The sequence below is a fragment of the Lissotriton helveticus genome, chromosome 6 (genome assembly GCF_964261635.1).
Source record: "Lissotriton helveticus chromosome 6, aLisHel1.1, whole genome shotgun sequence".
Taxonomy (NCBI): Eukaryota; Metazoa; Chordata; class Amphibia; order Caudata; family Salamandridae; genus Lissotriton; species Lissotriton helveticus.
In genome coordinates, this window is record NC_136067.1 from 1,824,000,832 (window position 1) to 1,824,016,585 (window position 15,754).

A 15,754-nucleotide genomic window follows, 5' to 3' on the forward strand; every position below is an offset into this window, starting at 1 on the left:
TTTGACTGAGTGTCATGGGGACTCCTATAGTAAGTGCTAAAGTGAATGAGGGTTAGTACAATTTGTAATAACATAATACAGGGATTATTTAAACGCCCACCTGCTAGCAACCGTGCAGTGGGTGTTACCTTTGAATCTAAATCGAACAAAAACTCAATTACAAATTACTACATGGATTTGAGGGACCCTACAGTAGTTGAAAAATGAACCTATTTAGAAATGATGGTGATTAGTAAGGGAGGGGAATGCATCACATTAAATTGTGAGATTATGCACTAGGACTGATTGGTGAGTTGGTGTAGGTTATCGATTTCGTTGATTGGAAGGTGTAAGATAGTAAAGATGTTTATCTTGTCTAAATTTCTATATCTTTTTCATTCTATTCCTCTGGCAGTACCCAATGCTTTCTATCAACAGCTGGAATCCACAGTTGACAGATTAGTTTGGTTAAAAGAGTGGCTGCTGAGCTGACAAATTCTTAAGTATGCTTCGACTGCAGGGATGTTGGTCATTACCGGATTTTCATTTATATTTTTAGGCAGCCATAGATAAGAGAATGGCAACCTTAGTAACCACCACTGTGAATCAAAATGCCCCATATTTTAGAATTGCCTGGATGAAAATGTTAAAAGCTGTTTTTTGAGTACTAGTGTCCCCCAACTACCACAAGAGTTGCGTTACAAGAGGACACATTCATTTTGTTAGGCACAGGGAGGTTAAGTGATTTTCCCAGAATCACAGGATGTTGAGCGTCATTCCCGAGACATCAACCCGTTTCCCCAGATTTGAGCTCGACCGCCCTAGCCGTTAGGCTACATCCTCTCCTAAACATATGGTAGTACATGCTGCTCTCCAAATATTCAAAGCATGGTGTATGATATTCAACATAAAATATTGTGCATTAACCTTTGTATGGGAGAATTTCTCCACCAGATATTTTCCATGATCACATCTGCTGTGGATGGGAACATGCAGGTGTATGAGGAATGGGTCAATTGTTTTGGTTCGAGGCATGTGGGCTGCTGAATTCATATCTGTGCATAGATCGCCGCCTAGTGTTGGGTCCGGATGATTGCACATTGTTGTCCTGGAAGAGTCTTCGAAGTATCACGAGATAGGTGGCTCCTCCCCTGGACTACAGTGCGCATGGGCATCCTCTCTATCCTCAGATTGTTTTTTTCCGCCATTGGGTTCGGATGTATATTTGCTAACTCGAGTTCGGAATCAATAGAAAACTTTCTTTTGGCCAAAAGGCCTATAGGTATCGTCGGTATTGTCTTGCGATTGGTGCCGAGTACTCCTTCCAGCTCGATTTTCGAGCTGAACGTCAAGGAAAAGCCGCGTGGCTATTCAGCTCCAAAGGCCCGGTCGACGCCGTAGGCCTTGTCGACGATCGAAATGGAACGGAGCCCATTTAAGAGATGTCCAGTCTGCAACTCCAAGTATCCTCATATCGACGTCCACCTGGTGTGCAACAAGTGCCTGTCTCCGGATCATGATGAAGCCAGCTGTATGGCTTGTTCTCGGTTCCGGTCCAAGAAGACACTTCGCCTTCGACGCGCGGCGCGGAAGGAGGCCCAGCACACAACGCCTGACCCGGTGAACATCTTCGACACTGAAGACGACGACGGGGTCGAGCTGGAAGTTCAGGAGACCCAGTCGGATCCTGCGTCGGAGGTTGACTCCAGTTATGACGCAGAAGATGAGGAATTGGTCGAGGATATCGAGGTCGTCGACGAGGTAGGAGACGACGATGAGCCCTTTGGGGCCGTAGACGATAGCTCGAGCGAAGAGCTAGGCCCGTCCGCTGGTTCGGGGGCCTACGATAAGACACTCGATAAGGCTCAGGTCGAGGGATCGCCACAAGGCCTTACCCAAGATCAAACGAGTAGTTCTAAAGCCTCGCTTCAGGGCCCGGCTACGGACATTTCTAAAGAGCCGTCTGTTGATCGATCAAAATCGAAACCAGCAACATCGGGACCACAAAACCGAAAGCACCAGAAACCAAATCGAAACCGAAAGTGCAAGTAACTTTGATCGGATCGAAGGCTTCTGGACCGTCGGCTTCGACGCCGCCAAAGGGTACTATCGGGCCGGATAAGTCGCTCAAGGGTGTCGAGCCGAAATCCGGGGCACCGAAGAAAAAGGTCATGGACATCGGCCCAAAGACGTCGGCGCCAAAGACCGTTGATACAACTAAAGGAGCCAAAGCGCAGGACGCTATTGTTCCTACACGTCGACTCGACAAAGCCAAAGTCGGCAAGGACATCGAGCGCAAAACACACCGTGGCTCTAAAGATCCCATCGAGTCGACACAACCATCCGCCACTTTTTCGAAGCAAGTGTCGGACTCGCTGCAGCGCATAAAGGATAAAGCCCTGGTTGTCGGACCAAAGGCCTCTCCACCCCCAAAATCAGTCGTCACGACTCCGAAGGCGTTGGCGCCGATAAAGTTTATACTGCCGCCACCGGTAGCACCTAAGGCGTTCGCCCCACTTACGGGCGTCGACCCGGGCAAGAAGGTGTCCATGGGGAAAAAGCCTACAACAACTGATGAGGCCACAAAGCATCAACGGCCTCTCCAGGAAGACCAACCGAGGCAATTCATCGATGCTGAAACTGGTAGAATTTCCATTCACAAGCGGAAATTCGTCCCAGAACAGTGAATGGAGTTCTATAAGATTCCATTAAAGAAGAAGAGCGATTCAGCAACGTCACCTCTTCTGTCTGAACCTCTGCAACCATATGGACAAAATCCTGAATTTTCTTCACCCACACCTTCAGATGCGGATGTAGAAGAGGCTTACAATGAGGAATACAATTATCCTATAGACTCTGATCCAGAAGACCACAATGAACCCTGAACGGACGCTGTTGACCCAGGGGAACCGCGTCCTGCCACTGACAGCAATGTCTATACTGTTAAAACATGACCAACAGAGGACACAGCAGCGTTCAACGCACTTATTGAGAGGGCAGCAAAAAATCACGATGTCCAACTCCATGCTGACCCTGTTGAGGAGGATTTGTTATTTAATACCTTCTCAACTTCTGAGAGAACTGTCAAAATTCTACCCATGCTAAAAGGTGTCCTAAGACACGCTGGAGACATCTTTAAGGACACTCATAGGGCCAGAGTGATAAACCCCAGGATTGAGAAGAAATACAAACCTGCACCTGGGGACCCTACATATATCAAGGGACAGTTAACATTGGACTCTATAGTTGTTTCCAATGCTCGTAAAAGGGCGAACTCACAAGCCACAGGTGATGCTCCTCCCCCTGACAAAGACTCCAAAGTGCTAGAAGCCTCAGGGAAAAGGGTGGCAGCTCAAGCGGCCAATGTCTGGCGAATCTCCAACACACAGGCGCTCCTAGCCAGATATGACAGGGCTCACTATGATACACTTGAAACCCTGTTACAACACTTGCCAGATGAGTACAAAGAGGCAGCTGAAATGCTCATTCAGGAGGGTAAACTTATTTCCAATGCGTCCATTAAGTGTGCACTGGACGCAGCAGACACTGCGGCCAGGGCAATTAATACCAGCGTTATGTTACGTAGACCCGCCTGGCTGAGAATCTCTGGTTTCAAGTCTGAAATACAAACCACCATTCTCAATCAACCAGTTAACCCTGATCACTTATTTGGCCCAGAAGTGGACACCACCTTGGAAAAAATCCAAAAGGACACTGAGAATGCAAAGTCTATGGGAGCTCTTCAGTCCCAGCAGTTCAGGGGCGGTTCTTTTCATCGCTCCAACAATAGAGGAGCTTCCAGAGGCCAGGTGTCCCAGCAGGCACAATACAGTAAGGGGGGCACGCAGACCACCTACAGCAAAAACAATAGGGGTGGCTATCGTGGAAACAGCACCAAGGGCAGAGGTCGTGGAAACAACAACTCCCGATCCTCCGCCACCAACAAACAGTGACGTCTTGTCGCTGCCCCCCGACCACATAACATCGGTCGGGGGGAGACTACAACGGTTCCTGCCAGTCTGGAAATCCATCACCACAGACAGGTGGGTAAGACAGCTTATCCAGCACGGTTATTGTCTGGAGTTAACATCCACTCCACCCAACATACCCCCAAGACATCGTCCTATGTCCGCAGAGCATATACAATTATTGCAGCAGGAGGTTGTCAGCATGCTGCAAAAAGGAGCCATAGAGCTCGTGCCTGTGGAACAGAGGTACGGGGGTGTACTCGCTGTACTTCTTGATCCCAAAAAAGGACGGGTCCCTCAGGCCCATATTGGACCTCAGGCCCCTAAACATGTACATCCTTTCACATTACAGCAGGTCCTACCGTTGCTCCGTCAGGGAGATTTCCTCGCAATACTAGATCTAAAGGATGCATATTTCCATATACCGGTACACACGTCACACAGAAAATACTTCAGATTTACCATTCAAAATCAACATTATCAGTTCAAAGTTCTCCCCTTCGGAGTAACAATAGCACCCAGGTTGTTTACCAAATGCCTAGCGACAGTGGCTGCACACCTGCGGAGACAAAATGTTCACGTCTACCCTTATCTGGACGACTGGCTTGTCCAAGCAAAGTCGGCCCAGCAATGTGCCACCCACATGTCCCACACCATTCACCTACTTCACAGCCTGGGATTTTCACTGAATTATCCGAAGTCCCACCTTCAGCCCGCCCACGTACGGCAGTACTTGGGGGCGACAATAGACACTCTGGCAGCCACAGCACAGCTGAATTCAGTGAGGATCAACAGCATTCAATTGCTGATCCAAAAATTCAGACCACAACACTCGCTTCCAGCACGAGTGTTCATGCAGTTGATAGGCATGATGGCCTCCTGCATCTCCACAGTCCCGCACGTGAGACTACACATGCGTCCGCTTCAGGAGTGCTTAGCACGTCAGTGGAATCAGGCTCAAGGACAATTAAAAGACCTGGTGTTGGTGACCGGTCGCGCATACCACTCTCTGCATTGGTGGAACCCACAACACCTTTGCAGGGGCCGACCGTTCCAGGAGCCTATACCACAGATCATTCTGACAACGGACGCATCTCTCCAGGGATGGGGAGTTCATGTACTCCACTACACAGTGCAGGGACTATGGACAGTACAGCAAAGGAAGATGCACATCAACCTTCTGGAACTGATGGCAATCTTCATGGCAATGAAGGCATTCAAGGTACACTTGTGCAACAAAGTAGTGTTGATCCGGACGGACAACATGACTGCCATGTACTACATACAAAAGCAGGGAGGTACACACACTCCACAGTTGTCTCATCTGGCTCAGAGCATGTGGAAGTGGGCCATTCAAAGAAACATCTTCCTCATGGCAGAACACCTCCCAGGCAAGGACAATCAGATGGCGGACCTGCTCAGCAGGCACAGCCACCAAACGCACGAGTGGGAGATACACCCATCAGTACCCCACCCGTACTTCCAGCAGTGGGGTCATCCAGAGATAGACCTATTCGCCACAAAGGAAAACGCAAAATGCCAAAGCTTTGCCGCCAGGTTCCCACATCCACAGTCGCAGGGAAATGCGATATGGATGAACTGGTCCGGCAAATTTGCGTACGCTTTTCCACCAGCACCTCTAATACCCCTAGTGGCACGCAAACTGAGACAACACTCAATGACTCTCATCCTGGTTGCTCCAACGTGGGCACTCCAACCATGGTACACCACGTTTCTAGAACTCTCTGTGGTACCGCATCAAAGACTGCACCTCACGCCCAGACTCTTGACGCAGAACCATGGCGACATTCAGCATCCAGATCCGCAACAGCTCAACCTGGCGATCTGGCTCCTGAAGTCTTAGAATTTGGCTACCTCAACCTGCCTCCTGACTGTATGGATATCATAAAAGAGGCAAGAAGGCCCACAACTAGAGCATGCTATGCAGCAAAATGGAAGCGTTTTGTCATTTATTGTACCAATAATGACATTAATCCGCTGGATGCATCTACTCAAAACATCATCTGTTATCTATTACATCTATACAAATGCAATCTGGCCTACGCTTCCATTCGTATACATTTATCCGCAATGGCAGCTTATCTCCAAAATAGGCGGCATCTCTCGCTTTTCAGAGTGCCTGCCATCAAAGCTTTTCTGGAAGGACTCAAACGAGTTATTCCGCCCAGGCACCCACCAGCACCTGTATGGAACCTAAATTTGGTCCTTACCAGGCTGATGGGACCACCTTTTGAGCCTCTCCACTCATGCGAGATACAATTCTTAACGTGGAAAGTGGCTTTCCTTATAGCAATCACATCGCTAAGACGCGTTAGTGAACTTAAAGCACTAACTATCCAAGAGCCTTTCATACAAATTCACTCCAACAGGGTAGTACTACGCACTAACCCTAAGTTTCTGCCTAAGGTGGTTTCACAGTTCCATATGAATCAAACAATAGAACTACCAGTGTTCTTCCAAAACCCAGATTCGGTGGCAGAAAGAATGCTCCACACACTAGATGTAAAAAGAGCTCTCATGTACTACATTGATAGGACGAAAGACTTCAGAAAAACCAAACAACTATTTGTTGCCTTCTCACCACAACACAAAGGCAACCCCATTTCTAAAGCAGGTATAGCCAGATGGATCGTTAAGTGCATCCAAATTTGCTATCAAAAGACTAAGCGCACTTTAACGATTCCCCCAAGGGCCCACTCAACACGAAAGTTAGGGGCATCCATGGCTTTCCTGGGTAACATTCCCTTAGAGGAAATATGTAAAGCAGCCACATGGTCTACCATGCAAACATTTACTAAACACTACTGCGTAGATGTGCACTACAAACAGCAAGCAGCTGTAGGCCAGGCTGTTCTAAAAACACTTTTTCTGACTGCTGCAGCTGGCACGGGCAGCCGCCGCTAATGGAGGGACTGCTATTTATTCTATGCACAGATATGAATTCAGCAGCCCACATGCCTCGAACCGAATATGCTACTTACCAGTATGCATCTGTTCTTGGCATGTAGGGCTGCTGACATTCATATCGCCCGCCCTCCTCCCCGGCGCCTGTAGCGGCTGCAGCACTCAGAATTACTCTTAGCATGGTCATCACTCACTGTTCTACACTCCATCTCTGCCACAATGGCGAAAAACAATCTGAGGATGGAGAGGATGCCCATGCGCACTGTAGTCCAGGGGAGGAGCCACCTATCTCGTGATACTTCGAAGACTCTTCCAGGACAACAATGTGCAATCATCCGGACCCAACACTAGGCGGCGATCTATGCACAGATATGAATGTCAGCAGCCCTACATGCCAAGAACAGATGCATACTGGTAAGTAGCATATTCGTAATGGAACATTCCACCGTTTTTGGATCTCTTAGTGTACAAATTGAATGAACTAGCACATTCTGATTCTGCTTGAATGCGAAAGCCATCATCTTCAGAGGTGATGGGTAATTATGGGTTTTGCTTTATCACTATCTCAATCAACTGTTTATGTATTGCCAGGCATTGGACAAATCCAGATACTCCTAGCTTGGAAGAGTGTTGGACTTGCTACTCCAATGTGTGTCAAATTGAACTAGAAGGGTTGGGGCAGGTGGCGTGGAAAAAAGGACGCTCTGTTGAGCCCACTTGAAGACTGACAATGTCAGAAAAGCTATACTGAGAAACCTGGAAATTATGCAGAAGCATATCTCTTTTCTATAAGAAAAAAGATCAAAAATGTCTGTTCTCTTTGTCCTGCGCACCTCTTTAAATTCACCTAATGAAGACTGTTATCATACCCATTGTTGATTTGGACAAGATTAATATGTTTGATTGCACTCCTAGACGGGTACTCCCCTCCAAAGCATAACTGTTGCCTGCAATTTGCATGCATTGTTCAATTCAATTTCAGACTAGCCTGCATACTATATCACAGTTGTCTGCCAAATATTGCATAATCATTTGATTAACAAAATGCCTTATTTGTTTCTGAAAGCACCAGTTGAGGACACTTGATTGAAGCATGTTTTATATGTTTCAACATTTTCCTTCAGCCTGACAATTCAGATGAGTCAAATGCAGAAAGTGATGCAGACACTGAACAAGATCAGGTCTCTATGTATCATAAGCTGCTGTCAACACTAAAAAGCATATCTGATGACGATGATGATGAGGAGGACGATGATGATGAAGAGGATGATGAAGACGATGACAATAGTGAGGATCAAAGTGGCGATTCGGACACAGGGAGCGAAGAAATACAAAATGCTCAAGATGCAAATAGTGATGAAGAGAGCACTGAAGAGCATGACCAGGAGAAAGGTAATTATTTTGAATTTACTATTATTTTAACAGTAAGCCAGTAAACCGCTTGCTGTATGCCAGTTGTCGACCATATATAAACTAGTCCATAGCTACCCCTATGTTTTACATAATGCTGTTACCAATAGCAGTATTGCCTCACTTGCTCATATGTGGTCTAAACTATACTCCTCTAATAGGTAGTCGTGTTCAACTTTGTCTGTTTTGAAGTTGCTTCAAGAGGAGTAGGATGTCAACATCCCTATTTTAGACATGTTTAGTTTATCTCCAATTCAAACTGGGGCTACCAGTGACACTTAATTGCATTTTATCGCTCTGACTTGGCATATAAAGAAACAGCACCATTTTTATTTGACCTAGCTTGGTAGAATGGGAATGAGAAAACTCGTGAAACCGTAATAGTGCTTTGTGGACATTAATAGGAAATTATGAAGCAGTACAGCTCCTATACCTGGTTGGGAAGAAGACTTCCAGTACATCTAATGCTGGACTGTGCTGTATCACCAAATGCTACTTTACCCAGACACCTACCCTTTCCCACGCTTTCTCTTTTAAGATGTCATCACTTTCTAAAGGCATGCATTCATTTTTAGGTCTCGCCTACGCAGCGCTCATTCGCTGCATAGGAAAGAGACCTTTAGCCATCGGCACAGCTTTGGGGGCAAAAACGTGCACGCGTTTGATTGCTTCCAATGGCAACGCGTTCACATCTGGCAATTTCCTTGCGGGAGCGAGCGGCGCCATATGGTCTCAATCATGGTACCTTGCTGCTCGCTCCCGCAAGGGAATCGCGCAGGTCCCCATGCCCCTGCTGCCACGCGCTTGTGCTGGTTTAATCTTCCACTTCCTTTTCTAAAATGTTGGCATATATGGATGCTGCGATCCTGCAGCAGCACACTTGCCAAAAATATTGGCATGTATATACAGGCGCTCCGTTTATAAACTCCCTACGGGTAGGCTGCCCTAACCTTAATCTTTAACAACTTGTTTTCGAGAATCTCGTAGCCTGTTGTATCCAGGGTGAGTAATAACGAAGACTCAATATAAGGAAGCAGGACGTTAAGATATATATTTAGCCTGATCTTAAAATGGCCACTGTTCATAACGTAACACCGCCCACGTTCACCCACATTTCTAAAGAGGGTGGAGTTTGTTCTTTGGAGCTCTCTCTAGGAATCAGCTGGAACCGTGATGCCCTGCTTTTAAAACAAAAGTCCCACGTGACAGGTGCGGATGACAGGCCTTTATGGCTTCCTACACTGGCAGAGGTTCAGCGCCAGGCTGCTGGAGGCGGTGGACGACGCCGAGGGACTGTACGTAGCTGTGGAGAGATGCCCGCTCTGCAACAGCACCCGGCGGAGGCGACCTGCGCCAAGTGCGTGCAGAACGGTGACTTGGTTTTCTTTGACGTTCGCGACACCAAGAGGTGAGTTGGGGTCAGGGTGTAAGGGACAGGGCGTTCCTCTAGCCTAGGTTTGGCAGGAGGTAGTGGTAACACTTTGACACCTTTCTTCCGGGGACAATACTTTCTTCCTGGGTCATAGGTGCAGGGTCAGAGCATGCTTCTGGGGTCTGGTGCCTCTGTTGTGAAAGTGGCCCTTTTAAGGTTACTAATCTATTACATAATTGGCTCAGTTTCTACTGAAACTTTGTGTAGAACTCACTGGTGCGCCATTTGTCAGGGAACTTCCAAATGAGGTTTAGCAGGCTGTACTACAACTTCTAAAGGCGGTCCCTGGCTAAGTGTACACACGAATATATGGAATGACTGACTTATCAGCTCATATATTGTATAAAGCTAGGATAGGTTATATTTTGCGAAAGAATTATTGTGGCTCCCTTGGCGCTGTGGACTCTCTCAGTGGGTACGCTGAGACTCCAGCGTATATATCTTGGATCTTTCCCCAGCAAGGGGAGAAGGAGTGCTTAGTCAAAGGGCACAAAAGGACAGGGGGCTAGGCGGTGTAGCGGGCAAGGGGAAGTTTCAGGTGAGAGCGGATAGGAGCAAAGGAAGTAGACAAAGAACGAAAGATTGCTGAATGGGAACAGATAGATAGATAGGAGACAAGGAAAAAGCAGTAACAGAAATACGATGAGGGGGGGTGGGCGAGTCGAACTCCGCTGTCAGGATGGAGATCAGGAGTATGCTCAGAGATTGTCATTGTGCGTTGATTAGGTGGTGGTCGCTTCCACCCCTTGTTCACCTCTGGTCAGATCTTCCTTGGTGAGAGCCATGGCGGTCGTCCCTTTGTCGCGGTCTAAAGTCCGGAGTTTTTCTGCTGGCGGGAAAAAGCTTGAGACCTTATTCAATGCTCCAGTTACTGTCTTCAGTGGCATAGAGGCTGACCTCGCCCGTTCTCCACTGTTTCTGCTCTGGGTAGCTTGAGGGGGGAGGGGGGGGTCTTATTGTATCCCTTGGTTGGTGGCAATCAAGGGAACTCTGCAATTGCGGGCTATCCGGGTCCTTGCTAGATCAGTCCTTACGAAGCGACGACTTCCCAGTGGATTAGTAGGAGGCGTGGAGCGGGATATATGTGTTAGGCCCCACTGCGTATTCAGGACTTTCAGAGGCTGCGTGCACCGGATATCCCAACGGCCCGAATGGCCTGCCCGGTTGCCCCACTGGCGGGGCTAGCTAAAGCTCCGCAGCGCTCAGTGCATAATCAGACCTGCGACATGTTGAGATCACATCAGAGAGGTGACAGGAGAGAGGTGACAGGCAAGGCAGTAGCGAAGATGTGCAGCGTTCCCAGTGATAGCTAGAGCCCTCCCCCTATACCATAAGGCGCCACCTCTGTTGTCCGCAAACACACCTCAGATGGATTCAATATTAAGTCCTCTCTCATTACAGCATCTTTGGGGTAAGCGCTGCAGGCAGGGAGTAGTCGGTGGTAGGTTCATGAATCAGGGCACAACTTAGTGATCAACTTAATGATGCAATTGCAATCTGGGCCTGAAATCATCCAGAAGAATTATTTCCACTAATTCACCTGCTGCCGGGGTCTCCCCAGTTGATACAGAGCGGATTCTCGTGCCGATCATCCGCACACGAGTGGCGGTTTTAATGCTGTAACAGCGTCTCATGTGTTGCACTCGTCCTCCTCTCAAAGAAGCTGCTTCTCTGTGTTCTGGTAGCTGTGATTGCTTTCTGTTTGGTGATGCTGCTTCTAGGTTGGAGTATGTGCCTGACCTTCTTTGGATGCAGCTATTCCCATGTGTTGCTCTCCTGCTCCCCTGTGCTGTTCGCCTGTGTTGTTGCTCTGCCTGACCCCTCCTGCGACGCTGCCCCTGTGCAGAGCAGCAGACGCTCTTTCCACTTAAGATACTTAATTCGAGAACTTTCTTGGTCTCTAGTATTATGAGTCTTTTTGTAACTTTGCTTTTAATTTGACTTTGTCAAATGTTTTTAGTGAACTTCATGGAATATTGCCATGTCACTGGAACGTGGGGTCCTTGCTAGGCAGCATTGCGGCACTTCCGGGAAAGAAGTTTCTTAATTTAATTCATTGACTTCTTTGACCCATCTTAATCTAGAGCCTCTTTCTGTTAACTTAACATGGTTGCTGATAGTGCTTTGAAGATTTGCGTAAAACCTCAATATTAAGACTTGTCTACGTTCTCTTATTTTTTTATTTTTTACACATATTTTTAATAATATATATGTTTTTTGTTTCCACGATTCCACAACAAAATGTGTACAATATCAGTGTTTCAGTGCAGTTCTCAATTAACATACTAGGCAGGGTGATATACATTTCAATTATAATCCTGGGGAAGGACACAGCAACATGAAATTCCTATGTAAGCCTAGTGTCTGCTTATACTTGCAGGCCATTGTCACATCCCCCTAAATAGTCTAACTTGCACCCCGGCTTTCCCCACTTCCACGCTCTGCCTCGGTGGGCAACTCCGACTCCTTACCAGGATCGGACAGTGCCCCAAATGATTTTGCACATAACCAATTGGGTTGGAACATATAATCCAATGCCATGAAAACAAACCCAAAAGAACTAACAAATAATAGCAAGCATTGGCATAGCCAATAGGTCTCGCCTTTGGGACCTGCTGCATAACTAAATACTTATATGATCCCAAGGCGAGACCTATTGGCTATGCCAAATCTTGTTGATATCTGCAGGGCAGCCACTTTAGATATGACTCACACTTTGTGCAACAGTACTTCCAGTGTCAGTTGTAAAGGGATTCCTTCAAAATTATTTTGCCATTTTCGGTCTGGCAGTCAGTTCCAGTAATTTTCCAAATTCCCTCTGCTCTGCTTGTAGACCTTAGCATTTAACCCCTTCCGCGCTCATGACGAGCTCAGCTCGTCATGAGTTACGGCGCTCGTACGCTGATGACGAGCTGAGCTCGTCATGTAACGCGGCTTTTAGAAAAACGCAGCGCACAGCGGGAAAACCGCTAGCGCGCATGCGGTTAACATCACTTACACCTAAACCTCCATGTTACATGCCTCCAAAGACCAGGAAGTATTCCTTGGGAGGAGCTCTGTTGTTTTGGACTACACTATATAAATGGCGAAATAAATTAAATGGAGAGCCTGCTGTTCTAATGACTCACTTTCCAGATGCCTGCAGGCGTTTAGCTATGTTTATTTTTGACTTTCAATTACAGTGATATTTAATTGATGGGAATATTGGCACTTAAGAAAAATGCCTTTTGCATTTTAAAACCGTTTTTCTACAGGCAACTTTGTGTACTATTGTCTGCAGTTTCAAAATCCTTTCCGTGTTATCCTGCTAGGTAAAGTAATGAAATTAGGACTCCTTTAACTTACCCTCAAGCATTTTAGCAAAATGTACAGGTTTGAGCTATCTCAAGTACACATCCACATATTAGAGTACACTAACATGTTTTGTTACGTTACGTTTGAGCTAATGAATTATACTCTGTTTTATCAAGTGCGTATAAATCATAAAATCTGTGATATAGCATGCATGTTTACTACTAGGTTATAGTGCAATTTACAAATGATTTGATATTGAATTTATTTTTTACATGAAATCTCTGTATCTTACTGATACAAAATGTGTGAATTCTACGTCCTTTGGCTTTTAGGTGACCTGTATGCTGTGACAGGTAGCTGGTCAATAATACATTCTTCAGGCTAGTTAGTTTCTCAAATGGCCACCTTACAGTCCAGCCCAATAAATCCTTTATCTAATTTTTTTGTTTGAATATGTTTTATTGAGGACATAGCATAAGAATATCACATATTACAACCATTCAAGTAAATCAGTCGGAGGTTATATCATACTAGGCATCATGATAATCGTATACAACATCAATATTACACAGTGTAATAGTCTCATGCCCTAGATTTCAGCGCTGGAAGTAAGGAATCATAAGTGTAATACAGCAACTCCTCATTTTTCCAATACGAGCTCATACTCATCATCTCCATTGAGTGTTGTGCCAGTTATAACGAGGCTGATGTTTCCATCCTGTCTGATTCACAACAACTATTGCTTAGTTATGCCTCCACGTGCGATGCGCTAACGTGTCCGGCAATGATGCATAACGGTGGCTGTATTCCCAACTATAGCAGAAGTGTGTCTCGGGCCGTCCACGCCACACTATGTGTTTTTGTGACAGATGCGTCCTGTGTAGTCAATATCTGGGATGTCCCCGTGGCCTCTGTCTCGTGTGCCATTGGTCACTGCTAGTGACATCTCGCGTCTGCCTTAATGTTCGTCCACCAGGGTAACCATGGCGTTCTGATGTCAATTCTATGCTTATCGTCCAACTGGAGTAATTTGGGAGGAGGATCAGGAATAGGAACCGGGCAAACGGGAAGGGGAAGTGGGACATAGGAGGAAACTCGGGGTGAGGCTCCCTGTCATGTTGGAGAACAAGTAAGTCAAAAGGGGGAGAAAGAAACGGGACCTGTAAGGAGGGAGGGAAAGAGCGAAGGGGATGCGCCATCGAGACATGTCTGGTAGGGTGTGAGGGTGAGTACTGTGTCTGTGCGTCACGGTGTGGGGGGGATCATGCACCCGTACGGGCTGATAAGTAGCAATCAGGGAGGGCGGCTCACTCCGGGGCAGGAGCGGAGCACAGTGGCTCCGCTAGGTGATGCTTCCGGGGGGGCGGGGGGGGACCTGTCAGCTCCGGATGGCAGCGAAGTGCAGTCAGCAGTAGCGTCATGAGTACAGCACACCAGTGCCCCTCCCTGTCGCATCATACATTCCGGCCCTCCGCCTCTATGGCGTCGCTATCATGGGAGAACCAGCAGGGGTGGGCGGCGTTTGAGCGCTGTCTTGGTCAGTGTATGCCTGGCGGAAAGTCTGCAGGATATCTCCCCACTGCTGGGATATAGGTATGGCTCTCAAGCCTGCTGTTTCCTCTCTACGCAAGGTCACCTCCTCCGCCACCGCCCAGTTGTGAAAGGAGGCGTACCAATGTCGGGGTTGTGGTGGATCTGTGTGCTTCCAACGCTTGGTGATTAGTCGCTTGGCGGTGATGAGGCCTAGGTCCCAGAACCTTGAGTGGACTTTGTTGTGCTTCGTTCTCCTAAATAACCCAAGTAAACAGGCCTCCCACGTGTGTGGTAGGTCCGCCCCGGCCCCCTCGGTCAGTAGTGTCGTCACTGTCAACCAATAAGCCTGCAATCTGGGGCAGGTCCAGAGCATGTGGAGTATATCCGCACCTACCAGAGAGCAACGTGGGCATGCCGATGTATTGATATCAAAGTATTTGTTTATTCTGTCCGGCGACAGATATGCTCTATGTACAATGTAGAGCTGAATGACCTTGAACCGGGAGTTACGGGGGATGTTGCTTGGTCCCTCCAGGATCTTCTCCCATTCCTTGTCTGACCAGTCCCTGCCTCTATCTGTTGTCCACTTCTCTCGCAATGACTGAAGGATACAAACAGTGTGCGACAGCAGCGCTTGTGTTAACCAGTGTATCACATGCGTCCCGCCTCCCATGATGTGCAAGTATTGTATTAGGAGCTGAGTCTGCGGTTCTTCCGTCATGTCTCCCCACGTCGCTGCACAGGTGCGTACTATGGAGGCGTGTACCAAGAACTGTCCTGCTGGTATGCCTGTATCTGCTCGTAGTCTATCAAACGTAAGTAGGACGCCATCTGTATATAAGTCGGCCATCGTTTCAATCCCTGCCTGCACCCAATGCTCCATCATGGGTGCCGATACGGTCCCTCTATTGCTGGGGGTTCCCAACAGCGGAAGGGCGGGGGCATAGGGCGTTACCGCTCGCGTGAGCCACAGGCATCGCTAATAACATCGATACGCGACAGCTAAATGCAGCTGCGAGGGGCCCTTGTCAGGGGGTGGCACAACGCGAGAGCTTGTGTGTGTGTCAGGGCCGGACCAACGGAGGACGTGTCCTCCAGGTTTCTTCCGGCTAACCAGCCGACCACCCATTGCAATTGTGCGGCTATATAATAAAGCTCATGGTCAGGGATCGCCAAGCCCCCCGCTTTGGTAGGGGCATAGAGCTTTCGTAAT

General features: G+C 47.6%; 1 protein-coding gene across 1 annotated transcript in view; it reads left to right on the forward strand.

The window, feature by feature from the left end:
• UTP25 (UTP25 small subunit processome component) overlaps nucleotides 1–15,754 on the forward strand; it is a 186,655-nt gene that overhangs the window by 110,838 nt on the left and 60,063 nt on the right. The window contains exon 3 of the mRNA XM_078649718.1: nucleotides 7,997–8,264. Within this exon, the coding sequence (XP_078505844.1) occupies nucleotides 7,997–8,264 (268 nt within the window). The remainder of the gene's footprint in view (nucleotides 1–7,996; nucleotides 8,265–15,754) is intronic.